Raw genomic sequence first — 27,011 nt, 5'->3', positions numbered from 1 at the left:
AAGGAGGAAGAGTGATAGTTGACAACAAACCACATTACACTGTATCAAATCGGAACGATCTTGAATGTTTGGGTCTCACAGACTCCTGACAATTTGATCTCATATTTAGCAATAGCCAGATTGAGGTGTAAAATCAGTTAATCTGACCACAATTTCGTTTTGCTCACCAGAAGACCTACACAAACACAATTTCATTCCTGACATCTTACACAAAAAAAAAAGTACAAATGACACAAACACAGTTCCCAGGAAAATGATTGGACCAACCTTGTTTCTTCGGTTGATTGATCTGTTTTAATGCCTGGTACAAGTACATTGGTTGGGACAGATATATACAGGGATGTCTGATAATTATCGGCCCGATATCAGCACAAAAATGTGGTATCAAAAACCCAATATTTAAGAAATGCTGCATCCAACAAATATGGTATGTGTTCATTCCACCATCGGAAATTGAGAGTTGGACAATATCGGTATATCGATTTTCGGCAAAAATATCAAGACATCCCCAATGATAACAAGAATAGCTCTTTAGAGTTTAATTTAAAAGATGATATCCAGCAACTTCCATGTTTTTTTATCATAACCAAAATCACTACATCAATAGCTATAGCACTGACAAAAAATGTAACTGCTATTTTTGTTGCCTTTACCAAACAAAGACACCTTTTGTTGTGCCAGGCATTCAAATAAAGATGAAAATGAAGAAATAAGGCTGGTCTAATCATTCCTTCCATGACTGTATCATAAAACCTACGAAAGATAATGACCAAGCCCTGCCAACAGCAAATAAAACTAAATCAGCTCATGGCAGAGTATGTTTCACCATGCTGAGAAATAACGCTTTAAGACCATTCAAAGACAAAGGCAGACTTCTTTCTTACAATCATGTAATCAAATTCTAATGGTAAAATGATATGGAACTAGATAAGGAGTATGTAAGCAATTAAACGCCCTGGAAATGTAAATCAATGCTCAACTATAGCAGAGGCAAGTGCAATGGCACTTGTGAAAACCAACACCGGGTGTAGACGTTTGATTAGCTTGAGAGTATTTAGCTTTGGCTTACACATCAGTCTATTTCCATATTTTTGTTATTATTATTATTTACCTTCTTTTGTCTCTGGTATTATACGGGAGCCAGGTAACGACATTTCGTTGGCAATTTCACTGCTGTGTTATTGTGCAATGACAATAAAGGAAGTCTATCTAGCTATCTATATATCTATAAGTTGAACTCCACAGGCCGTGTCTGTAGCTCAGCTGTAGCTCCACAAATTCACACAGGAGAGCGTTTTGTTTGTAACGAAAAAATATTTAAAACATCTCCACGTTTATTTCCAAAAATACAAACAAAAAAAGCTAGCGAACACAATAGTTTTCAACTAACTTAAAATAGACGAAAGAAGTAAGAAAACCGTATGGCTTCTAACTCTCGAGCGCTAACTGACGGCTAAATGTGAACCAGGAAGTACAGCTGCTTTATGCACTCTTAAAGGGGAAGTACACTTTTTAACAATGTATCCAAAATCTTATGAAAACATGAATTCCAATAGACTTTTAAACATTTTTAACTATTATATGAAGTTATAAATGAAATTATGAATCTTATATAATCACTTATATAATTGAATATGCCCCTCCCCAACAATTTTAATCGCATGAACCGAGTCCAACCACAATCTACACCTCTGCCTCTAAACTGGCAAATGCAGACATTTGGAAATAACTGTTTTAAATCACATGTTACATTTAGCGCTTGGTTGTTGATTTATGTGATGTGTTAATTTTGCTGTGGATGTGTTGCGTTTCCATTTCATATGTCATTCTGTTTTAATGCTAACTATATATAGACGACCCCTTCTCCGAGTCAAAAAGTTTGCCCACACCTGACTTAGACCATTCAAATTTAAATATATGTTTGGCATGGACACACTCTTAGCATATCAGTCACACGGCCATCTCCAAAATTGTTAACCATTTCATAAAAATGTTCCCAAGCATGTGGAAACCCGTTGTTGTGACTCCCAGTTTTTAAAAGTGGAGAACCTCATTCTCTGGCCAACTACAGACCCATCAGCATATTGCTCACAGTGTCCAAGATTGCAGAGAAACTGGTAGCAAAGCAAATAATCAATCATTTAAACACCACACCCTTTGCTCTACACCCCTTGCAGTTGGGCCTCAGAGCCAATTACTCCACCTAGACTGCTACCTGTCGTTTCACAGAAGACATAAAAAGAGCCATGTTAGACCGAGGTGGGGTTGTCGGTGCGATGTTGCTGGATCTCAATCATAAAATCTTGTCAACAAAATGATGTAGTTTTCATTTCTCACCAGATGCCCTTAAGTGGATTGAGTCTTACATCACCGGGCACTTCCAAAGTGTCAGAGTCCAGTCCGTTAAATCAGGATCAAATTTAAGACCGTTGCTGTTTTCACTTTACATTAATGAGCTCCCATCCGTTTGCGTTGATGTCTCTGTCCAAATGTATGCTGATGACTCATGGTAGTGATATCTCACAGGTGCTAGAGAAGCTCACTTTCACAGCTTGGTTAACGCAATCCTCCCTGCGGTTAAACACGTCTAAAACAGTAGTAGCAATGTTCTTGAATAAGTCCAACAGTACCTCCAGTGCTGAGTCAGACGTTTTTGTGGAAAGACTGCAGATTGTAACAGAATACAAATATCTGGGTGTCATAATTCCATGTCCCAAGAACCTCAGCTACAAGAGGTTCAATGCGGTTTTCGTCCCAGTCACGGAACACTGGACCAGCTCTACACCCTCTCAGGTGCATGGAGTTTGCCCAACCGGTCTATGTACATGTGCTTTGTGGACTTGGAAAAGGCATTCGAACGTGTCCCGTGCTCCAGGATTACGGGATTGGTTCATGACTTGGTTCCCATTGCCAGCCTGTTTACGGTGAACGTTGGCCTCCACCAAGGCTGCCCTTTGTCACCGACTCTGTTCATCATTTACATGGACAGAATTTCGAGGCACAGCCAAGGCGTTGAGGGAGTCCGGTTCGGGGTCTAAGGATCTCATCTCTGCTATTTGTGGATGATATGGTCCTGATGGCCTCTTCGGACTGTGACCTTCAATGGTGAAGCCTATCACCATTGTTCAAAACAAACTACTCAGTTGGAAATACAGGGTCAAATAGTCAAGTCTAGGTTTTATTTATAAAATTATTTATTTATCATCATCTCTTTGTGTATAGTTTGAGTTTAGGGTTAGAAAATTAGAAAGTGGGGTTCCCAGGAGTCAGGAAGTCAGGAAGTAGTTTGTTAGCGCTTGGGAGTGTGACCAATCATAGCAAAGTGGGCGTGCCTGGGGGCGGGCCGTGGGAAGCACAAATCCAAGGAAATACAGGTGGAATAGGTGCAGATTCTGGAAGGTCTAGAAAGTTTTCTATGCCGGTTATTGTGTGTAGCTGCTCTATAGTAGGCCACAACTAAATACAAAGGGTTGAAAAATTAAAAAAAAAATATTAACTTGAAATATTAAACGTAATTCATTTTATTTCTGCTTATTCCTCATTAGGCTAACGGGAACTATGCTGGAGCCTATGGCAGCTGACTTTGGGCAAGACTGAGTAAACCCTGGACTGGTCGCCAGCCAATCACAGATGGTTTTGGTTTAAGTCTGCATATTCATATAATAGCAAATTGAAAGGGAGAGTTAAACAATCATAATAAAGTAGTGTCCAAAGCATACAGCCAATGATAAAGCTTCATTTTCAGAGAAAATGATCAGGGGATCAACTAAGTTAACTTGTTTTACCCAAACCAGCAAATTTATTCATCTTTCTGTGACTTTTATTTACCCTTGCAAACACAAAACATGTAAATGATGAAACACAGAGACTCAGGTCACTACAAAAATGGACGCCCAGTGCATCTAATTCATGACTATTTCAAACGTCACATCACTGTTACTTGCAGGTGAAACGTGGCGCGATATCATGCACTGATATCGATATCAACCCTCTGGATGTCACTTCAGTCACCATTTTCACTACTAGTACATGGGAAGCTAAATAGCTAGACAACCAGCGTGGTTGTTGCTATAACTGAAGAAAACTACTCCCTTTAGCGTTTTGGTAAAAACCAGTCACAAGCTCACCCCTCATCCATAATCTGATAAATATTCACGTCACTGCAAAGCTAATCTAAGATAATATTTGAAGAGTTTTCAAAAAAGGTAATAAAAATTACTTTCTATGGTAATTCATTACTTTAACAAAGGATGAATGCTGTTACTAATTCAATACTTTTATTGTCAATGGTAACTATAAATAATTACTTATTGAAAGTAATTTTCCCAACACTCCTATAAAATGACTCTGCTGTATAAAGGACTACATATATGGCATAGCTGAAGTGGGAGAAATAACACAAACACAGAAAACAAAAAAAATACTACAAATATGGCCACCCAATGCCATGCTTCAGTGGCAGAAAACGAGACAGTAATAGCCAGAGCCCACTGTACACAAATGTACTATATATGAACCACAGATGCGAAAATTACATGTTAGAAAGTCACACAACAGCCAGGGTGAGATGTGCAAAAAAAGACTACAAATATGGCTGCCTAATGCCAAGCTGAAATGGCAGAAAATGACACAGTAGTAGCCAGAGCCCACTATACAGAAATGGACTATATATATCAACCACAGATGCTGAAATTACGTGTTTGAAAATCAAGCCGCAGGGAGAGATGTACAAAAGAACTACAAATATGGCCCCCAATGCCAAACTGAAGTGGCAGGAAATGACCCAAGAGCAGCCAGAGCCCACCAACAATGACATTTGTTCATGTCCTAATCTCCTTAGCTGTCATTATAAAAATAATAAAAGTATTAATTATATGGTAATTAATTATTATTAACAAATAATATACACATAATAATATCATATTAATAAAATAATATTTTAAAAAGATTTAAAAACAAAATTAACACTTAACCAACACTCCAATGCTCAAGAGCCACATTTTGCTTTAAACCAGGCAGACGGGAAAGACCACTTGTAGAGGAGCTCAATGTATGTACTATACTTTGCAAATGGAAAAAAGCCAGCATATAGTAAATGAATGAACGGAACTCAACTCAAAAGTTCATATATTAAAAGATCACATAAGCAAGCTTAAGTGTAAAAGAACTGCTCATGCAGATTTCAGTGGAAACATTTACAGTTAGGCTCACCTATGCATCAATATTTGTCTTTCTACTGTAAAACGGTTACAAATGTGTGTCAAAAGACCTCTTCTGTTTCCAGAAAACTGTAAAATGCATTTGTAGCATCAAATGTTAATGTATGTGACTCGTACCATCCTACCAGCATCCTTTCATTGATGTGTGCTTGCCCTGTATTGACATGTAATGTCTTGTTTAATCTTCTTTGCTTAAAGGGGACCTATTATGCTTTTTCCACTTTTCTGAAATATAAATGTAGTTAGAATGTTGTATTCCCCTGTTAAACCATGCCAAAGTTTCAGATAATGAATTTTGCGCATTTGGAAGTCAGCCCTGAAAGAAGTTCGGGATGGCTCTGAACTCTTGGTTCCAGAGAGTTTTGTGAAACACTGAGTTTCGTCAATGCGTTTCAGACTTCCTTATATGGTCTGCAGATGGTCTGCTATGTATCCGGAAGTCCTCGAGAGCACTTTGGAATGTGACCAGTCACAGCTGAGTGGGCATGCCTGGAGGCAGGCCGTGCGTGGGTGGAATAAATTAAATAGACTGTTTGGGTCGGAAGCAGGAAATCCATGGAAACACTGCACAAAGAGGTGCAGAATCTGGAATATCTATCTATTATACCAGGGGTGCTCACACTTTTTCAGCATGCGAGCTACTTTTAAAATGACCGAGTCAAAATGATCTACCCACTACAAAAATGCAAAACATCTATTTATTTTCAAATGTATTGAGGATTATTTGTACGTACAATGTATGTTGATGTACCTTACATAACCAAATGAGCCAATATTGCAAAACACACATAATTAACTATTAACATTTTTTGTAATTACCTGAGTTTACTTTGATGACTTGCACTGAATTGAACCAGCCAGGGATGCATAGTCCGGACAGTAGCTGCTGATAGCCAGCCTCAAGCACACTTCCAAATGTTTATCAGTCGTGGATAATATCCGTATCATAATATCCGTATAATATTCCATATCCGTATGGAAGTGATATGTTTTTTGCCTTTTTACTTGGTCCAGTTTTTGCCTTTTTACTTGGTCCAGCTCCTTCACTCATTTTAGTGACCATAAACTTTAGCGAGGGCTTAAAATCTCGCAATTCGCCGACTAGCTTAGCACTTTGCATCGTTGTTTACGCATGAGCGGTGACCTAAAGGTCAAAATTCAGTTGTCATCTGACTGGTTGTCCTGTATGTCAATCAAGTAACGGCGATGGATGATAGGCTGACATCGTAAGTTCTGCTGCACTTAGAGACGTTGTTTGATTTGATTGGTCGCCCGAAGGGCAACATTCAGTTGTCATCTGAATGGCTGCCCTGTATATCAATCAGCATTGATGCTGGGATGATATTTTTTTAATGTCACGCCGCGATCGACCAGCGATCGACCAGTACCACCTCCGCGATCGACCGGTAGCTCGCGATCGACTTAATGAGCACCCCTGTATTATACTAATGGTAATGGCTTTCTTTTATAGGATTTGAACATGCATACAAGTTACAATAAAATACTTAACTTCCACTATTCATTAGTTCCCCAGTAATTACTGCATTTTCCGGAGTGTAAGTCACACTTTTTTTCATAGGTTGGCTGTTCCTGCAACTTATACTCCAGAGCAACTTATAAATGAAAACACTGTTTACGTTACATAAAGACTGGACACTTTTCTGTTCATGTTTATTTTTTGTGTAGCTGAATAACTATTGTGTTAGCATATCTTACACCTATTCATATCTGTTCTCTATTCATTCATTGTTAGAACTTGCCTTCCTACATACAAATGGTTGGAAAAATGGTTGCATTAGCTGGTGTTTGACTGACGATCACACCGTGAGCCTCGAAAACTCACCATACTCTGTCAGGTGTTTGTTCTTCAAATGCCATATTGAAGCTTTTTAAAACATGCTACGCTCGCAATATAGTTTTTGTGACATGTGTTGATAGTTACGTTATATACGGCAGACATGATTGTTTTTGTATTCATATGGCGATCACATTATTTTTCACAAAAATCGTCCGATACTTATCAGTGGTTGATCGATTGGAGCACCCCTAAAATCAACATTCACAGACAGACCGCTTATAACGCGTTTATAAGGAAGGGCGAACAGGTGACACCAAATCTATTTGTAGTGGTCCAAATTTGATTATACAAAAAAGGTTAAATGTTTTTTTACATAATATAAATTCAATATACGTATACAGTATATCTACTACAGTGAAGAAAATAAGTATTTGAACACCCTGCTATTTTGCTATTTCTCCCACTTAGAAATCATGGAGGGGTCTGAAATTTTCATCGTAGGTGCATGTCCACTGTGAGAGAGATAAACTAAAAAGAAAAATCCAGAAATCACAATGCATGATTTTTTAACAATTTATTTGTGTGATACAGCTGCAAATAAGTATTTGAACACCTGTGTATCATCTAGAATTCTGACCCTGAAAGACCTGTTAGTCTGCCCATTAGAAGTCCACCTGCACTCCATGTATCATCCTGAATCAGATGCACCTGTTTGAGGTCGTTAGCTGCATAAAGACACCTGTCCACCCCATACAATCAGTAAGACTTTAACTTGTAACATGGCGAAGACCAAAGAGCTGTCCAAAGACACCAGAGACAAAATTGTACACCTCCACAAGGCTGGAAAGGGCTACGGAGCAATTACCAAGCAGCTTGGTGAAAAAAGGTCCACTGTTGGAGCTATCATTAGAAAATGGAAGAAGCTAAACATGACGGTCAATCTCAATCGGAGTGGAGCCCCATGCAAGATATCACCTCGTGGGGTCTCAATGATTCTAAGAAAGGTGAGGAATCAGCCCAGAACTACACGACAGGACTTGGTCAATGACCTGAAAAGAGCTGGGACCACCGTTTCCAAGGTTACTGTAGGTAATACACTAAGACGTCATGATGTGAAATCATGCATGGCACGAAAGGTTCCCCTGCTTAAACCAGCACATGTCAAGGCCCGTCTTAAGTTTGCATATGACCATTTGGATGATACAGAGGAGTCATGGGAGAAAGTTTTATGGTCAGATGAGACCAAAATAGAACTTTTTGGTCATAATTCCAATAAGCGTGTTTGGAGGAAGAAGAATGAAGAGTACAATCCGAAGAACACCATCCCTACTGTGAAGCATGGGGGTGGTAGCATCATGCTTTGGGGGTGTTTTTCTGCACATGGGACAGGACGAGTGCACTGCATTAAAGAGAGGATGACTGGGGCCGTGTATTGTGAGATTTTGGGGAACAACCTCCTTCCCTCTGTCAGAGCATTGAAGATGGGTCGTGGCTGGGTCTTCCAACACGACAACGACCCGAAGCACACAGCCAGGAAAACCAAGGAGTGGCTCCGTAAGAAGCATATCAAGGTTCTAGCATGGCCCAGCCAGTCTCCAGACCTGAACCCAATCGAAAATCTTTGGAGGGAGCTCAAACTCCGTGTTTCTCAGCGACAGCCCAGAAACCTGACTGATCTAGAGAAGATCTGTGTGGAGGAGTGGGCCAAGATCCCTCCTGCAGTGTGTGCAAACCTGGTGAAAAACTACAGGAAACGTTTGACCTCTGTAATAGCAAACAAAGGCTACTGTACCAAATATTAACATTCATTTTCTCAGGTGTTCAAATACTTATTTGCAGCTGTATCACACAAATAAATTGTTAAAAAATCATGCATTGTGATTTCTGGATTTTTCTTTTTAGTTTATCTCTCTCACAGTGGACATGCACCTACGATGAAAATTTCAGACCCCTCCATGATTTCTAAGTGGGAGAAATAGCAAAATAGCAGGGTGTTCAAATACTTATTTTCTTCACTGTATAAAAATTAAATAAAACTTAAGACATCATGTGGTCATGTTACATTATATTATATACATCTACAGTATGAGCTTGAATGTATCGTGTGGAGTACCTCAGGGGTGGACAGGGGGACCAAAACTGTTTAATCTATTAAAAACGATATCTGTAAAGTCGCAAAAGACTTGAAACTGGTATTATTTGCAGACGATACAACCACACAAAGCACACAGGAACTAATAAATAAAATGACAGAGGAATTAACTCTGCTAAAAAGATGGTTTGACAATAACAGACTATCCCTGAACTTCAGTAAAACTAAAATAATGCTATTTGGCAAGTACAAAAAAGATAAACATGCACCAATACAAATTGATGGAGTGGACATTGAAAGAGTGAATGAAAATAACTTGGTGGGGGTCATAAAAGATGAAAAGATTAGTTGGAAACCTCACATTAAAAATATACAACATAAATTGGAAATAAATATCGCAATACCAAATAAAGCTAAATTTTATTTGGAACATAAATCACTCCATACTCTCTACTGCTCTCTGGTATTAACATATCTAACTTAATGTGTAGAAATATCTATAAAAGTACATTTCACTCACCAACAGTGCAGCAGAAAAGGTCAGTTAGGATAATCCATAATTTAAGAAACAAAATTTCTGTCCATTTTAGTTTAAGTAGTGTCCAGCTACAACATTCTACATGGTGCTTGTGTGTTGCATCTCACCTTTTTCAGGCTGTAACCCGCATGGAAGATGATGGGAGGCAGCAGGATGTTGAAGAAGACCTCTGGGTCAAAGGTAACCTTCAAGAACGCATTGGGGAGGAGTGGGGGGTCTTAGCGGTACAAGAGGAAACAAGTCTTTTGCAGACGAGGCCTCACCTTTCGCAGCATGTCGTTCTGCTCCACGTTGTTGATGTCGCCAGAGTCAATTTCCCCCTTGAGGGTGTACTCAAAGAACTTGCCGCTGACGTTGAGCAGCAGGCTGCTGGCGGGCCCAGTCGTCAGGGAGCAGCTGGGGGGGTTTCTGCTGTGGTAGCTGGTGGCGGGGATGCCGTAACGCAGGACCACGCCCACCAGCAGACCTACGAGATGTTGCATTTAGTCATACATGAAGGACGGTGCAAGGAAGAACACAGAGCCATACAACAGGGGTGTCCAAAGTGTGGCACTTGCTTGTCTTGGCGGATTCAAAAACTAAAACTAAACATTGAGAAAAGTTGAAATGTTAATAATAATACTTCTTGGGATTCCCATGCTAGGTTGGTTTTAGCCTGTTTACAAAATAAAAAATATCAAAATGGACGTCAAGCCCTGACCAACCGATTATGACATCCCACAGATTGATCAATATCGGTGAAAATGTAGCCGATATATGGCGACATCGCGCTGCACAGCGGCCAGGTGGTTAGCGCGCAGGCCACACAGCTAGGAGACCAGAGTTTAATTCCACCCTCTGCCATCTCTGTGTGGAGTTTGCATGTTCTCCCCGTGCATGCGTGGGTTTTCTCCGGGTACTCCGGTTTCCTCCCGCATCCCAAAAACATGCTAGGTTAATTAGCGACTCCAAATTGTCCATAGTTATGAATGTGAGTGTGAATGGTTGTTTGTCTATATGTGCCCTGGCGACCAGTCCAGGGTGTACCCCGCCTCTAGCCCGAATACAGCTGGGATAGGCTCCAGCACCCCCTGCGAACCCTCGTGAGGATAAGCGACAGAAAATCAATGAATGAATATAGCGACATCCAACTTTTTTTTGCTGCGTCACACATTCAGTGGCTCCCTTTCTGTGTCTCTCTCGGTCTGCCTGCTCCCTGTCCCCAGCCCCTCTCGCCACACACACTGCAGCGCAATCATGCTGCCGCTGTCTCACTCTGCAGTAGAAAGAGAATATCACTAAAACGTGAAAAGATAAGATGCAACTGTTAATTCACACTATTCTATAAGATTCATTCATTAAACTAAATTACAACAGTAACTGCTCAAAAATAAAACATTTTATTCTAATGATATAATATTAATTATATCACAGAAGAAGAGTCTCAAACATATGCTCTTTCACTCCAAAAATGGGAAATAAAAGAAGGGAATTGTGAGTCAATACGTATAATGAGTATGTTGAGTGACGGTGAGGGGATGACAATTAATGAGCCCTGAAATAAGTTTGTGATGGCTCTAAATGTCACAGAGGAGTGGGCTTCCTTGGGGGCGTGGATGTAGGCTTCATAGGCAGTCCCCACAGCTCTGCTGCACGCAGTTTACGGTTGTTAGCTATGGCTCTTAGAAAATCTTTGAGGCAAGCTCAGAAGTGTTTGGCGTTTGTGATTCCCAGCAAGAGAAAAATATTTTCATCTATCAACGCCACTTCACACGGGACTGTTGTCAATGAGAAATATCCGCAAAAGTGTTGCTGACAGAAGCTTCAGAGTTTTTTCTAACACCGGCTCACTGTGATGTCACAAGGAGCCAAGCTTCCTTATATGGGCATGCGCTGTAAGCCAGATACGCTCTAGGATTGCCTTCGGCACACCTCTGCTGCGCTCCGTTTGCAGTTGTCAGCTAAGGCTCTCTGGAAATCTTTCTAGGAGGCAAGCTCAGGTAGAAGTGGTTGGAGTTGGTGATTCCCAACAGCAAAAAAATAGCCTGTCAAAAGCCTTTCACACTGGACTCTTGTTGTGAACATATACGTGAAATATCTGCCAAACTGTTGCTGAAGCCAGAAGCAGCGTGCTCTCGCTGTGAAAGGACACACTATGCCTGCACTCAGTAGACACGGACCTATGTTACCACTCTTTGACTTCATACACGGTAAGTTAGTGATCTCTCATGAGCTACGAATAGCTCCTAACCACTTTTCAATTAGCTATCCAAAGGCTTTATTCATTCATTATCAACTCCTATGCCCACAGAATTAGAAAGCGGGGTTCAAAAGAAGTCTGGAAGTACGGTACTTGGTGCTTGGGAGTGTGACCAATCAGGGGTGGGCGCGCTCGGAGGTGGGTCATGGGTGGAATAAATTACAACAGACCTTTTTGGAAATCCAAGGAAATACAGCTGGAATAGGTGCAGAAAGTTTTCTCTGCATGTTATTGTGTGTAGCTGCTCTATAGGAGTCTGCAACTCAAAACGAAGGGCTGGAAAATGACAATAATAGGTCCCAAACGTTTTACAATATGTGTTCAAAAGAGTAATACATTTACACAACAAAAATGCCTCCTCAAAAAAAAAACAATAGACCTCACAATTGTTCAGCATTACTTTGATATCATGTATTAGTTGAAACAGCTGACATTAGCCTATGTATTATCACGTTCAGCCCAATGCATCCACTTCTTTGTTTTTTTATAACGCTCAACTATGACATCCTTTTTTAGCCCAATTACCAAATGCAGTAAAAGTATATGCAATATTTGATTGGATTGGTAGTGTGCAAGTTAGCAAGAGCTACCGGTACCAGTTAGCAAGAGCTAACGGTACCAGCAATTCAAAGAACACTACTCATTTTTGGCAAGTAAATCACAAGGAGGCATGCCCTTATGTTGACGAATTCAGCTTCCTTATTTTCATTCGGTATTCGTATTTTGGCTATTATAAGAATCTATACTCATTTACAGTATAGTGTATATAGCCCGTGTATATTATCTACTGTACGAGGCGGACGATAAGCTCCACAGACAGTCGTCCCATTACTTCCATTACTGGATGGAAGATTTCCTCCATCTGCTTATTAATTAAAAGTAAAGTCCCGTTGTACTCTTCCGTATTAGACAGCATGCACAGACACCGCACTCCTGCAATAGGAATGAAATTAAACTTCTCATTTTTGTAACCGACATAAAGCACAACTCTTTGGGGGTTTTACCAAAAAGCGACAAAAACAACAAGAACAAAGAAGACAAAAAAACAAAGTGATGTTTTGTTGGTTAATAAGTGACATTTGTTATTCTCACTGGGATGTTTTGCAAGTGGGACACAAACACACTAAGCACACAAACATGCTAAAGCTTTCACACTACTAGTGTGTGCACAAAGGTATTAGGACCCATACAGGAAGTGAAACATGAAGAGGAGGTGGAGTCAGCTAGAATAACTTCCATGCTTCCAGGAAGACTTACAAGATTTTGCATGGCTGTGGGGATTTTCTTTTGGCCATTGGTGAGGTCCAAAATCACTGACCACTTCCACACCAAACTCCTCCTAGCAGGCCTTTACAGACCTTGTTTGTGTGCTGGGGACAGACATGATGGTCTTTCCCAAAGTAGAGTCATTTTATACAGTTGGAATGACAAATAGTTGTCATTTGACAAGACTAATGTAATATTATAAAGAAAAATAACTCATTTTGTAGCATAAAATTGAATTGGAACAAAAATGATGCTATTTTTAAAGTTATATTCTGCATATTTTCAAAAGGTGTATTCCAACAAGAAAAGTCACAAAGTCGTAATATGATGAGAAAAAAAGTAATTTTAGTCACACAGATTTGATATATTAAAGAATGCTGTAATAATATGAGAAACAAAACAAAATAAAGTTGGAATTTTTTACGGAATTGCTTACGGAAAGACTTCTTATTATAAGAAAATGTACAAGAAAAAAGTTGAAAGTTGAAGTCAAAATATTAGGAGAAAAAAGTGAATGTTATTAGAAACAAACAAAAGATATAATATATCATAATAATTATATTTTATATAATTTATAATAATATAATATTCATTCATTTTCTACCGCTTTTTCCTCACAAGGGTCGCGGGGGTGCTGGAGCCTATCCCAGCTGTCTTCGAGCGAGAGGCGGGGTACACCCTGGACTGGTGGCCAGCCAATCACAGGGCACATATAGACAAACAACCATTCACACTCACATTCATACCTATGGATAATTTGGAATCGCCAATTAACCTAGCATGTTTTTGGAATGTGGGAGGAAACCGGAGTACCCGGAGAAAACCCACGCATGCACGGGGAGAACATGCAAACTCCACACAGAGATGGCCGAGGGTGGAATTGAACTCTAGTCTCCTAGCTGTGAGGTCTGCGCGCTAACCACTCGACCGCCGTGCCACAATAATATAATATATAATTTATATATTAATATAATTTATAATAATTATTATATAATATGAATAGAATAATATGGGAATAAAATCATATTTTTTGAAATATTTGTAAAACTTTTTTAAAAGCATATTTAAATGATTTAACTTAACATATTCACATATGTATCCTTTCATGCTTCACTATGTGGCCCTCCACTAGAAAAAAGTTTGAATGACATTGCTCCAACACCGTGCCATGCCTTACAGTCTTTTGCTACTTTTGCAGCCAAAAAGCAACCTCCACAAATAAAAATGGACTCCCATGCAACATCTGGGACATGTTTTTGAACTGTGGCAACAAAACTGGAGTATTTTAAAAGGTATGACTAAGGCAGGAATCATGAAATGTGTGCATCTAATGAAAGCCCCACATCAGGGTCAACCAAGGATAAAGCTGCAGCAGACACAGCACCTTCTAGAAGCAGCCAATGAGGGGCCATTAAAGTGAATTGTGCAAATTAAAGCCAGGAGGAGGAAGAGGAGGAGGAGGAGGAGGAGGAAGATATGGGGTACAAAACAGAAATGGTGCTAAAAAGGTGAACTCCTCACCATAGATCATCGCCAGCCCGGTTTCGTGGAGGAAGCGGACCCTCCGGTGCTTGAAGAGCCATATGGTGAGGATGGTGAGGGTGAGCAGCAGGATGAAGGTCAGCAGATTGACGCTGTCTTGGCGGTGACTCTCCTCGGCTTCCTTCTCAGTGGCCAGCTCCTCCAGAGCCTCGTCCTGCGCCTCGCCGGACGCCGCCGCACGATGTGGCATCCAAACCATCAGCGACATCTTCACCACCGACGTCGTCATCCTGGTTAGCATATTCGTCGTCGTCGAGGACGCGGCGCTGGTTCCGCTGCGCTGTCGCAGGGGGTCCATAGCCAGGGGATGCTGCGCACGCACGCCGGCTCTTTACGCCATGTCACCGCGGCAGAGGACGCACAGACATTCCGCCGCTCGGCTCAGCAGCTTAAAGACAGAGAAGGCGGTTTGAGGGGCGGGGCTTGGTGACACTCAGGAGGAGGAGCCAGGCTTGCCAGTATGTAGACACCCCCCGCTGCCAGCCAACTGAGTCAATGTCATGGGGTTCTTTTTTGATGATTTTGCAATCTAGTGCGTGGTTCTCTTCAAAACAGGAAGTGGACTTTGTCTCCTGGAAGAGGAAAAGGCCCTGGTGGTGAAAGGTCATTATTACAGGTTGCAGCCTGTTGACCCAGCACTTCTACAGCAGGGGTGTCCAACGAGGGCCACATCATGAAATATGAAAGGATGCAACTTTGCCACTTTCATATTTCATCAAATCAAATCTAATATACTTTATTTGTATAGCACTTTTCCCGCAAAGACATGCAATACAAAGTGCTTTACAGAATTAAAACAATTTCCACAATTAAAATGAAAAAACAAAGAAACAAAAGAAAGCCCCTCCTTCCCACCCTCCATACTAGACACACACACACGTACACACACAATCACACAATCACACACAGTAGGGAGACATGGCATGGCACTGAGGATTAAGGAAACGCCACCTTTGGAGCCGTCCACACTGGGAGGAGCTGCAGGCCGTGCCATCGGAGGACCAGCACCCCGGCCCCCCGACTCCGACAGACGGGCGGACCCCCACATTAAAGGGAGGAACCCCCAGCCGGCCGGGTCGAAGGGACCCAAGGATGGCACCCCCTCAGCAGACCCGACACAGCCCCCAGTGTGGAGGACCCCCCTGAGGAAACACTGGAGTTAAAAGCTGAAGACTAAGAGCATAAAATAGGACTAAAAAGATAAAAACATAACACTGGAGTTAAAAGCTGAAGACCAAGAGCAAAAAAATAGGACTAAAAAAATAAAAACAAAACACTGGAGTTAAAAGCTGAAGACTAAGAGCATAAAATAGGACTAAAAAGATAAAAACATAAGAAAAGTTTAAAAATATTAGTTAAAAGCCTGATTAAAAAGGCGCGTCTTTAATCTTTTTAATGTAGCTGAAAAAGCCTATTATTAGTTCACTTACACGTCCTCCCTATACCGCTTATCCTTCTAGGGTCACGGGTATGCTGGAGCCTATCCCAGCGAGAGGTGGAGTACACCCTGGACTGGTCACCAGACAATGGCAGGCCATGGGAGGAAACCGGAGTACCAAGAGAAAACCCTCGCATGCACGGGGAAAACGTGCAAACTCCATATACAGAGATGTCCAAGTGGAGATTCTAACCTAGGTCTTCCTGGTCTTCTAACTGTGTGGCCAACATGCTAACCACTCTTTCACCGTGCCGCCACCAGTCCAGGGTGTACCCCGCCTATGGGATAGGCTCCAGCATACCTATAACCCTAGTGAGGATAAGCGGCATAGAAAATGGACGGATGGATGGATGGAGTTCCAAGGTCAGGGCAACCTGGACTTTCTTGCATATGGGCATGCCCAGGCACGGAACAGCGTGTCAGAGGAAGGAGGTTTTTCCCTTCATGTTTCAACAATTGTTGGGACTCACTGTCCAACTGGACCATGCTGGTGTGCCAAATAGTAAATAAAACATTTATGTTATCAGTTGCAAATATTTGGTCCCACTGCTCAAACTGAGGCAACCACAATGACCTGAAACTAGAAGGCACATGCCTCCACTTACGTCAAACACATTTTAGCTATTAGTGTTTTGCTTTTACGACTCTTCTATTATGACTGGCTTCCCCACGTACAAGCACACCAAAGAAGTACATCTGACCTTCACTTGGGGAAAAGACGGCATAGTTCATGCTGCAAGGCATGATTGCCGAGCATTGAAATGTGGCCAGGGACCCATGACATCTGGTGTTGAAAGTTTTTCTATTCTAATTATCTGCCCTGTAACTGCATTGTTTGTTCTTTCATTTGAATACAGCCTGCAACATAGTCCGCCTTTGTTAAACAGAACCTGGGGTTTGTACATTGTGGTATTTAGAAGCAGAGCATAACTCACCTATAGGCATGGATTACCTATTATTAGAGTGAGCAAGTAGCTTAAGTTGACAGCTTAAGCTGATGGTTGTTTGCCATGTTGTTTATGATGATTTTTCATTGAACACTGCAGAATGTCAGCATTGTTTGACCGATTTCACAACATATACAGTGCCTTTAACGTTTATTTGTTCAAAAGCAGCTGCTTCTCATTTAAAGTAAACTCCCATGGAGGCGTGGTCGACGTTTGGATGAAGGTGTGTTTGGAGTAAATGGTAAATGTGATACTTTCGGTTGAAGAAGTGACGTGAATGTTATATTTAAAATATATTTAAAATATAACAATATAAGAGTTTTTCGGGTACAAAGGTTTACTCCCCAAAATATGCATGTCAGGTTAATTGGAGACTCTAAATTGTCCATAGGTATGAATGTGAGTGTGAATGGTTGTTTGTCTATATGTGCCCTGCGATTGGCTGGCCACCAGTCCAGGGTGTACCCCGCCAAAAGTTAGCTGGTATAGGCTCCAGCATTCCCTCCAGACTCTCGTGATGAAAAGTGGCGTAGAAAATGGATATTAATATAGGAAAATATCTAAATTTGCACGTTGATATTATTAGGAAACTTAATTTCCTCATATGGGGATTAATCAAAATGACTTATTGTTAGAAGCACATTTTGTAGATTTGAATCACACATAAAAACAAATCGCACTGCATAAATAAACATTTAAATGCATTTAAAAATGTATAAGCTTAGCTTAACTCACGTTTCAACTTGTCATTGAACGCATCATACGCGGCACACCCACCCATCAAATCAGCGATAGCTGTGATTGGCTGCTGCAACCCCATCCTCGGCGCTGATTGGTTGAGAAAACCAGAAGGGGAAACGGGAAGCAAAAAACAGTGTCAACTAAACCTCACGCAATCTTGTACCTCTTTACTAACCGTAAAGCTTGCCAAACCTTTTGCAAACAGGGTTTATCGAGGATTATAAAAATGGGGTGCTTTTTCTCGAAGAAATCCAAGCGAAAGTCGTCAAAACAGGAGCGGACGCCGACAACGACGACTGTGGAAACTACGACGACAAGCAACGCGGTTCCCCTTGGCAACAACACCGACGAGGCGGCACCGAAGCAGTACAGCTGGGACAAGAGGGACAAGGTTGGGGACATTTTTGGTACATTTTTAAGATAATGTTGCCCGTGGAGGTTTGTTACGCAATGCATCGCGACGCGTGTGCTCATCATCCTTGGCTAGCACTTTGCTGAACAATCCCTTTTAACATAGAAATGGTTGGATAATGTGCAAAAAGCTCGGGTGTTGTTTATTTAGTGACTCTGGGATGCATGTCGTAGACATTAACTGCTTGCATTCTCCGTGGAATGTAACTTTGGCAATGGCGAGGAAGGTTACAGCCCAAACTTAAATTGCACAACATTTAGCCTTTACCTGTCTAATGTAGCCAGCAGAAGCACCCGGGTGAGCACTACGCTTCCAGTCTTTACATTTACAACGGACACATCGGCCTCTTTTTCTCTCTCTCTCTCACGCACTACATGCAACCTTGTTTTAATCCCATTAAAGGATTACTAGTTGCACCTTGCTGCCCCTCCGATTGACCGCCTTGAACCTAACAGACACTTCACCTTCCGGTTTGATGTCCTCGCTTAAATGTGCTAAACCCTTCAATACGAAGCCCCGCGATTCATATCAGTCTTGTTGATAGTCGATAAAGTAGGCAAATGTACATTTCCTAGCCAAGACAGTGCCACCTTTTTGTCGACTCCCCTTATCTTTGCTAAAACTGTACAGTGGAATTAGCGATGGGGGTCCTTGGTATATGTTCATAAGTGAAATAGCTACTTTGTGGTGTTATTTAGTGTCATTTTTATTACTTACCACATGATAGCTGGAAGGTTTGGTTGGGTTATGCTATTTCCTGTAAGGTGCTTTTTATTTTGTTCCGCCTGCATTTTCGTTACTCCGGTTGCGGGGGAGGTGGGAAGTGCATTGGTCTTTGATTGTTCCGCCTCCCATGGACCCTGAAATAAATTTTTTTTTAGTCCAATAAGGTTCATGTGGTCTAACATTCATACATTCTAAACAATTATTTTTAACAGACCTAGTTAGTTTTTCGTTCCCTTACAGTTTCCACTGCTTGCTAGCAGTCTTCATTGGAGTGGTCACGTGACGCGCCCAGGTGTTTGTTAGCATGTTGTTTAGTATGTTTTTTTTGCCGGGCTTGACACGCTTGCTAATTTTGGTGAGTTTCCATGCATGTTAAGGCCGTCAAACTTACAAGGAAAGTTGTAGAATATACGGTATATATTTATATAGTATATAAAATCATTGAACAGGCCTTTGCTTCCCCAAGCACCAGTGTTGCCATGCCCCGCCCACATCCTATGGCCTAGGCTAGGCTAATTTAGCCTAGGCTAATTTATCTGGCAGTATATCATCCCTGTCTGTCAAGTGTCTGTAAATGTAATTTGGGTTTATTTGGTCAAAGTCCCAAGGAATAGTTTGTTGAAATACAACCCCTGTTTTTTGCCCAACATTGTTTGTTTGGGAACATTGGTTCTTGAGACTTTTTCATGCGTCCTCTCATGATTGACGTCTCCACCAAATTTTGTGATGATGCATGAAACTGGTGGCAGTGGGCGCTACTGAATAACTTGTGGGAGTTTGTGTTCGGGACCTCTCGAATATCACATTTTATGATGGGCTTGACAACCCGTGCATATTTTGGTGAATTATCGTGTATGTTAAGATCCTCAAATATGTGAGTAAAGTTGCGGAATACAAACCTGATCAAAATTTTAAGTAGAGTTACAATATTCAAAAGCAAGAAGGGGGAGTGGGACTTGAATTAAAAAAAAACAAAAAACGGAAATAGGTTGTTTTTCCACCTGATCAAAGTTTAAGACCACAGGCTATACAAGCCAACATCTGCTCAGAATTCTCATTTTTTGTCAGGCATTCACACGGTCATGCCCTCCTGATGGCTAAAGCTAAGAAGCTTTCTCTTCTTGAACGTGGACGGATCATGGAGCTGCATTAGCAAGGCCTCTGGCAGCGTGCCATTGCTGCTGAGGACAATAACGGAACAAAAAAGTCAAGTAGTAGACCCAAAAAATGACACCTGCACTGAGCCGGAGGATCCGATGATCTGTCTGTCGAGATACAGGGCGGTCCTGGTGCCGACTGCAGCACAATAACCATCAGACGGCACTGCCAGGGAGCATCAAACATGGGACATTGAAAGGTGGAAAAAAGTTTTATTCTCTGATGAGGAGAAAAATGGAATCTTGACGGTCCAGATGGCTTCCAACGTTACTGACATGACAAGGAGATCCCAGCTGAGATGTTTTCTACCCGGCACAGTGGAGGGGTTCCATGAACATGGGGTACTTTTTCATTCAGTGGAATACCAGAGCTTCAGGTGGTGCAGGGTCGTCAAACGGCAGATGGTTATGTGCAGATGTTGCAGCTGGCATCAGCTGGGTTCTTCAACAGGACAATGGCAGGGAAAATAACGTCCCTTTTTTTTTTATGTGCAGATGTTGCAGCTGGCATCAGCTGGGTTCTTCAACAGGACAATGGCAGGGAAAATAACGTCCCTTTTTTTGGAACATCCCGCATGTTCCCCTGATCTAAATCCTATAGAGAACATTTGGGGATGGATGGCAAGGAAAATGTACACTTTTGATCAGCTGATAAACAACCTATTTCAATAAATCCTTTTGTTTTCAATAAATGACTTTTTCAAAGTGCTTTTTGTCACACACCCCCTTCTTGCTTTGGCATATTGTAGCTCTACTTAAAATCTTGTTACGATCCAAAAGGTCAATTCTAGCAATTTTTCAACTGGTCTTAAGATTTTGAGCAGGTCTGTATGTATATATAAATTTAAAAAAAATTGATAAACAGCACCGGTTTTTGCTCAAGCCCTAAAATTACACTTTCCTGGTCAGACTTAAATAAAAGCCGGTTGGGACTGAATGACCATTAGAAAATGTGGGTCCCACCCCTGGTCTAAATCCTTCTTTTGTGGTCTCGGCACAGGTTGACCCCAAAGACTATATGCTGACAGGCCTCAAGGGTGTCACGGCCGGTCGTCTCCCCGGAAAGCTGAACGGTCAACAGTTTGTCATCCAGGAGTGTGAGAACTGCGACATCTTTGTGCTCGACCACTCTGCGACCATCACCATTGACGACTGCGTCAACTGCCGTGTGGTCCTGGGCCCCGTCAAGGGCAGCGTTTTCTTCCGGGACTGCAAGGACATTAAGTGCTTGGTGGCGTGCCAGCAGTTCCGCACGCGGGATTGTAAAAAGATGGAGGTGTTCTTGTGCTGCGCCACGCAGCCCATCATCGAGTCGTCCACCGGCATGAAGTTCGGCTGCTTCCAGTACTACTACCCTGAGCTGGCCTTCCACTTCAAGGACGCCGGCCTCAGCATCTTCAACAACAACTGGAGCAACATCCACGACTTCACGCCCGTCTCCGGAGAGACCAACTGGAGCCTGCTGCCGGAGAGTGCCGCCGTGCTAGACTCAGTGCCGGCCCCGGACTCCGAGTCGGAGTTCAAGTCCGTTCGGATCTCAGCGGACACGGCGCGCAGCATCGTGCCTTTGACGAAAGGAGGACGGCGCAAGGACAGCGAAGAGTCCTGCCTGTTTGTTTTCTTCGCCGGAGAGTACACCACCGCCAACGCACGAAAGATGATTGATGAGGTGAGAAGACCTGCAATCAGTCTGATGGCTGCTGTCAATCATGTGTATTATGATCTCATATCCACACCAGAATTAAGCACCAATGTAGATCACCACCTTGTTCATCCATGACCCAAATGCTGCTGAGGTTTTTTTTTATCATCACTTAGGTTTAATATATAGCTTCATAAAGTTTTAAATACATTTTGTGAATGTAAAGTAATAGTATGAGCAAAAATAACATCACTGTACAAGCATTCAATTTAGTTTATTACATATTTTATTCAATATATATATTATATATTCAATATATATATTTTACTCAAAATATTTATTCAATAGTTAAATTCCAAAAACATGCTAGGTTAATTGGCGACTCCAAATTGTCCATAAGTATGAATGTGAGTGTGAATGGTTGTTTGTCTATATGTGCCCTGTGATTGGCTGGCCACCAGTCCAGAGTGTACCCCGTCTCTCGAAGACAGCTGGGATAGGCTCCAGCACCCCCCACGGTAGAAAATGACTGAATGAATGAATTATGAGAAACAAACAAAACAAGGAAGAATGTTGTCATTTTTGAAAAATGACATTGCAGAAAGTTATAGTGCTACAATAATAAAATAAGTTAAAATACAAGATTAAGTCATAAGTACAAGAGGAAAATTTAGAAGACCAAAGTTGAAAGAGAGGGAAAAATGGTGGAAAAAAAAGATTCAAGAACAATTTTGCGAGAAAGTCAAAACATTACGGAAAAACGTAACATAATGAAGAAAAATTATTGTATGAAAATAAACTCGTAATACATGTTAATAGATAGACTTTCTTTATTGTCATTGCACAATAACACAGCAGTGAAATTGCCAATGAAATGTCGTTGCCTGGCTCCTGTATAATAATAAATAATAATGTGGAGAATAAATAGACTACATCAAATATGAACAATGTACAGCGTAAACAGTAATTTGTACAAGTAATTTAGAATAAATAACAAATAACAGAGTTGACACATTAAAGAAATAAATGATGTTTTGTTTGAGTTGAAATGTTATGACAATTTAAACAAAATTAAGTTGAGGTTAAAATGAGGTTGGGGAAAAATAAAAAAATAATGAAAGGGCGATTCACAAAGATTATTTAAGGGGGCACTGCCCTTTTTTTGGAATTCACAATCCTTATGAAGATGATTTTATGGTTACATTTTTCATATCCTATAACCAATAGCAGGGGTGCAACCAGGAATTCTGGGCTCCAAGGGGACTGTCCTGTGGCAGTCAGGGACCTTGGAATTGGCCAATAGCACTCATCATAAATAAATGGAAACATAGATTGTAGATACATATAGATCTGTATCGACAGATAAAGATACAGCACAGAAAAATTACTAAAGTGCACTTTATTGATAAAAAACATTCCAGTCATGTTGGTATTGCTACCAAAACACGTATGACTCAACACCAAGCTAGTTTGGTGTGTTTCTTTGATCCTCATCGCAACATTCTCTTTCCACGCAGGCTACTGCCAAAGGCTTTGTGCTGATCCAGACCAAGGAGGTGTCGATGCGGCCTGAAGATGTGAAGCGTGTGTTTCAAAACAATGCCGAGGACCTGGTGGAGTGGATCATGAAAGGTCAGATATTAAGATAAGGTATTTTCTTATAGTGGAACCCCTTTATGTCGACAACCCGTCGATGTCAAGTCCTGGTCCACCAGGTCCGACATACACAGTCGACCGTGTTTTGTCACTACAAGTTTGGGAGCCAAAAGACTAGTTTCTATGAAGAATGGTTCCGTTTATGTTGTAATGTGAAATACTGTATATCAAATAGCAACTGCTATTTTTGATTACGGTGATGCCGACGACTGCTTATGTTGATGTGAGGCAGCCAGTCTGAGCGTTGTCAACATAAATGAATCCCACTGTAATGTAAATACGGCAGCATAAGGAAGTATTCCCAAATATCCTGGTGCTTCCATAAGAAGCGTAGACTAGATCCAGAATTGAACAGCAGCAATAACTGCCTTCAATCTTCTCGGAAGGGCTTTGCATATGATAGTCTTGCATCTGTGGAAAAGCACACACTTGTCCACAATGTCTCAGGAGCCCAAGCTTGAGTCCAAGCTTTTCTTCATGTCCCACGTGATTTGTCTCATAACATTTGTCCATGAAGTGGACACAGAAGAACCTCTCATACATGCTGATGCAGAATGTGAATTGTTTTCTGTCGTTACCCGTGAAGGTCCCGTCATCGCCCTGGAGCTGAATGGCGACGGCGTTGTGGAAGCCTGCAAGAACATCGCCAGTGAGGTGTTCAGCGGCACAAAGGTGAGATAATGATATCGGCAGGCACAGCATAAACAATGGCAAGCGTGCTCGTTCAGTATTTCTGTGGTTTTGACTATGGACCAGAAATGAATAAGAATTGCCAATCACAACAAGAAACATAAGCTCACTTTGTAACCTGTAGCCTGGGGACCATACTGTATATTTTTAAAAATTACATTAAGACATACTTTTACAACAATAACATGGACATATTAAGACAAAGAAGTTGTAATCCAATGTGAAAACAGTCAAATTTTACACAAATAACATATTATGAGGCAAATCGTGTAATTTTAGTCACAAAGTTATTATTTTATTTAAAGTCATAATATCATGTATCACATAATATATCAATATCACATCATATCATAATATCAGACTGCACTTCCGGAATAACAAACAAAAAACAGACTGTGTATATATATTTATACTGTGTATTCTGTATAGTTTGTATTTTTCATTCTTTTTTAATAGATGTATCTGCACCTACTTCACCAAAACAAATTCCTAGTATGTGTTTGATCATACCTGGCAATAAACCATTTTCTGATTCTGATTCTGATATCACATAACGGCAAAGTTGCCATTTTTGGAAAACTAGGTTGGGGGAAAAACTCATTTTACAGGAATTATGGGAATAAAGTCATAATTAGTTGGAAAATTTTTAAAAAAAGTCAAAATATTATAAGAAGTATGTAGGTTAATAGGCAACTCTAAATTGTCCATAGGTATGAATGTGAGTGTGAATGGTTGTTTGTCTATATGTGCCCTGTGATTGGCTGGCCACCAGTCCAGGGTGTAACCCCGCCTCTCACCCAAAGACAGCTGGGATAGGCTCCAGCAGTGGTTCCCAAAGTTTTTACAGTCATGTACTCCCTTTCAGATATTTGACGTCCTGCACACTTCAAAAACATAAACCTTATTATGTTATTTAACTTGAAATATTGGCTGCACGTCGGACGAGTGGTTAGCGTGCAGGCCACACAGCTAGTAGACACCAGGTCGATTCCATCCTCTGCCATCTCTGTGTGGAGTTTGCATGTTCTCCCCGTGCATGCGTGGGTTTTCTCCATGTACTCCAGTTTCCTCCCACATTCCAAAAACATGCTAGGTTAATTGGCGACTCCAAATTTTCCATAGGTATGAATGTGAGTGTGAATGGTTGTTTGTCTATATGTGCCCTGTGATTGGCTGGGATCCACACCCAGAGATGGTTGGTTCAAATACCTGATTCGAGCTACCAATGTCATTGTACGGTTTAGCATACGTATTTCCACAGCATTTCAGGCGAGCTTCAGCTTCCCAACAGCTCCTGTGTTCATTCTAAATTTCAATTTTCGCACCTTTTCAAAACATTCCGGTTTCGCTTAGCTTTTTAGAATTCACACGCAATGTCTGCTAACATTACATCATCGAGTCGGTCATGATTTTTTAAACTATATTTTGTTCAGGCAACATGTTTGACATAAACATGGCACATTTTCTACAGCTTCGGTTGCATATTGCAGTATTGTTTTGTCTTGCAGGTGTTTGTCTCGGACAACAAGAACACGTCTTGTCAAGACGTGGACAGCTTCTTCAACTTCGCAGACATGCAGATGGGCTTGTGATTGATTGGTGCTGACGATGTAGTCAGGTCCATTGATGTTTAGACAGCTGCTTTTTTTTCTGTCTATATTTTGCACCGTTACAATCAGTATGGATCACCAGCCTACTGCTTTGATAAATCACTTTTTTTTTTTTTTTTTTTACCATAAAGCACAGTCCAAACGTTTATGGGCCTGATCGGTGTTGCAATCATAAACCTGCTAAATGAGATTAATGCTAGCAGAGTTCGCTGTTAAAACCTTGGTTAGTGGTTGACATGCTGTGGATATTTATACATGAATGTGTTTGCTTCTACCAACTGTGAACCAAGAGCTCTCAGGGTGCCTTCACACTTGTCACGTTTGCATCGGTTAAAAGGAACTCTGGTGCATTTGCGCCACTGGTACGGTTCCCTGTGGTTTCACTTGGGCACGAACAAGAGATGGACCAGTTTTAAAAAGACGGAAATGACAAATACGTACGAGGGAATGCATCAGCATTTACATGTGAGAAACCGACTTTAAAAGTAGACAGCACAAGCTTTTGTTCAAATCTAAGAGGGTAAAAATCGCCTGATCTAAAAATAACCTTAATTTCCAACTAAGCCAATGGCATTTTGATACGGAAGATTTACGTTATGCCATAAAAAATCTTTAAAATTATATTTTACAAGCTTTTTGTGAAATCTGACCAGGTAAAAATAGCAGAATATGAAAACAACCTATGTATTTAACCCACCAGAGGACATTTTGGTTCAGAAATTTTGAGTTACGTCACATAATATTGCTAATATCGCTTTTAAAGTGTATTTTACAAGCTTTTTGTGATTTTTTTTTTTTATGAAATGGCCTGTTTTCATAATCTGCTATGTATCAACACAACAGATGATATTTTGGTTTGGAATATTTAAATTTGAAATATTTGATTTTGAAATATTTCACGAAAGCGCTTTATGTGTATATTTTATAAGCTTTTTGTGAAATCTGACCAGGTAAAAATAGCAGAATATGAAAACAGCCTTTGTATTCAACCCAACAGATGACATTTTGGTTTGGAATATTTGAATTATGTTGTCTAATAAGTCACGGAAGCTCTTTAAAAGCATATTTTACAAGCTTTTTGTGAAATCTGACCAGGTAAAAATAGCAGAATATGAAAACAGCCTTTGTATTCAACCCAACAGATTACATTTTGGTTTGGAATATTTGAATTATGTTGTCTAATAAGTCACAGAAGCTCTTTAAAAGCATATTTTACAAGCTTTTTGTGAAATCCGACCAGGTTAAAATAGCAGAATATGAAAACAGCCTATGTATTCAACCCAACAGATGACATTTTG

The 27,011-nt window shown here is 40.8% G+C and overlaps 2 protein-coding genes across 3 annotated transcripts in view; one reads left to right on the top strand and one right to left on the bottom strand.

Annotated features, from left to right (window-relative positions):
- slc9a7 (solute carrier family 9 member 7) overlaps positions 1-18,968 on the bottom strand; it is a 39,802-nt gene extending 20,834 nt beyond the window's left edge. The window contains exons 1-4 of one of the 2 annotated variants that reach the window (XM_058074146.1): positions 18,950-18,968; positions 14,674-15,082; positions 9,911-10,113; positions 9,755-9,832 (exon numbers count right to left, since the gene is read on the bottom strand). In XM_058074146.1, coding sequence (XP_057930129.1) covers positions 9,755-9,832; positions 9,911-10,113; positions 14,674-14,992 — 600 coding nt within the window. In that variant the 5' untranslated portion in view covers positions 14,993-15,082; positions 18,950-18,968. Of the gene's footprint in view, positions 1-9,754; positions 9,833-9,910; positions 10,114-14,673; positions 15,222-18,949 lie in introns of those variants that run through there. The other variant, XM_058074145.1, reaches the window with a different exon arrangement.
- On the top strand, positions 17,926-25,837 carry rp2 (RP2 activator of ARL3 GTPase). The gene is made up of 5 exons (XM_058074161.1): positions 17,926-18,211; positions 21,116-21,784; positions 23,275-23,389; positions 24,000-24,085; positions 25,612-25,837. The coding sequence occupies exons 1-5, from the start codon at positions 18,047-18,049 to the stop codon at positions 25,693-25,695; spliced, it is 1,119 nt and encodes a 372-aa protein (XP_057930144.1). The 5' UTR covers positions 17,926-18,046; the 3' UTR covers positions 25,696-25,837.
- Positions 25,838-27,011: the final 1,174 nt, after the last annotated feature.

The sequence above is a fragment of the Doryrhamphus excisus genome, chromosome 5 (assembly GCF_030265055.1).
Source record: "Doryrhamphus excisus isolate RoL2022-K1 chromosome 5, RoL_Dexc_1.0, whole genome shotgun sequence".
Taxonomy (NCBI): domain Eukaryota; kingdom Metazoa; phylum Chordata; class Actinopteri; order Syngnathiformes; family Syngnathidae; genus Doryrhamphus; species Doryrhamphus excisus.
This window is presented reverse-complemented; position numbering and strand designations above follow the sequence as displayed.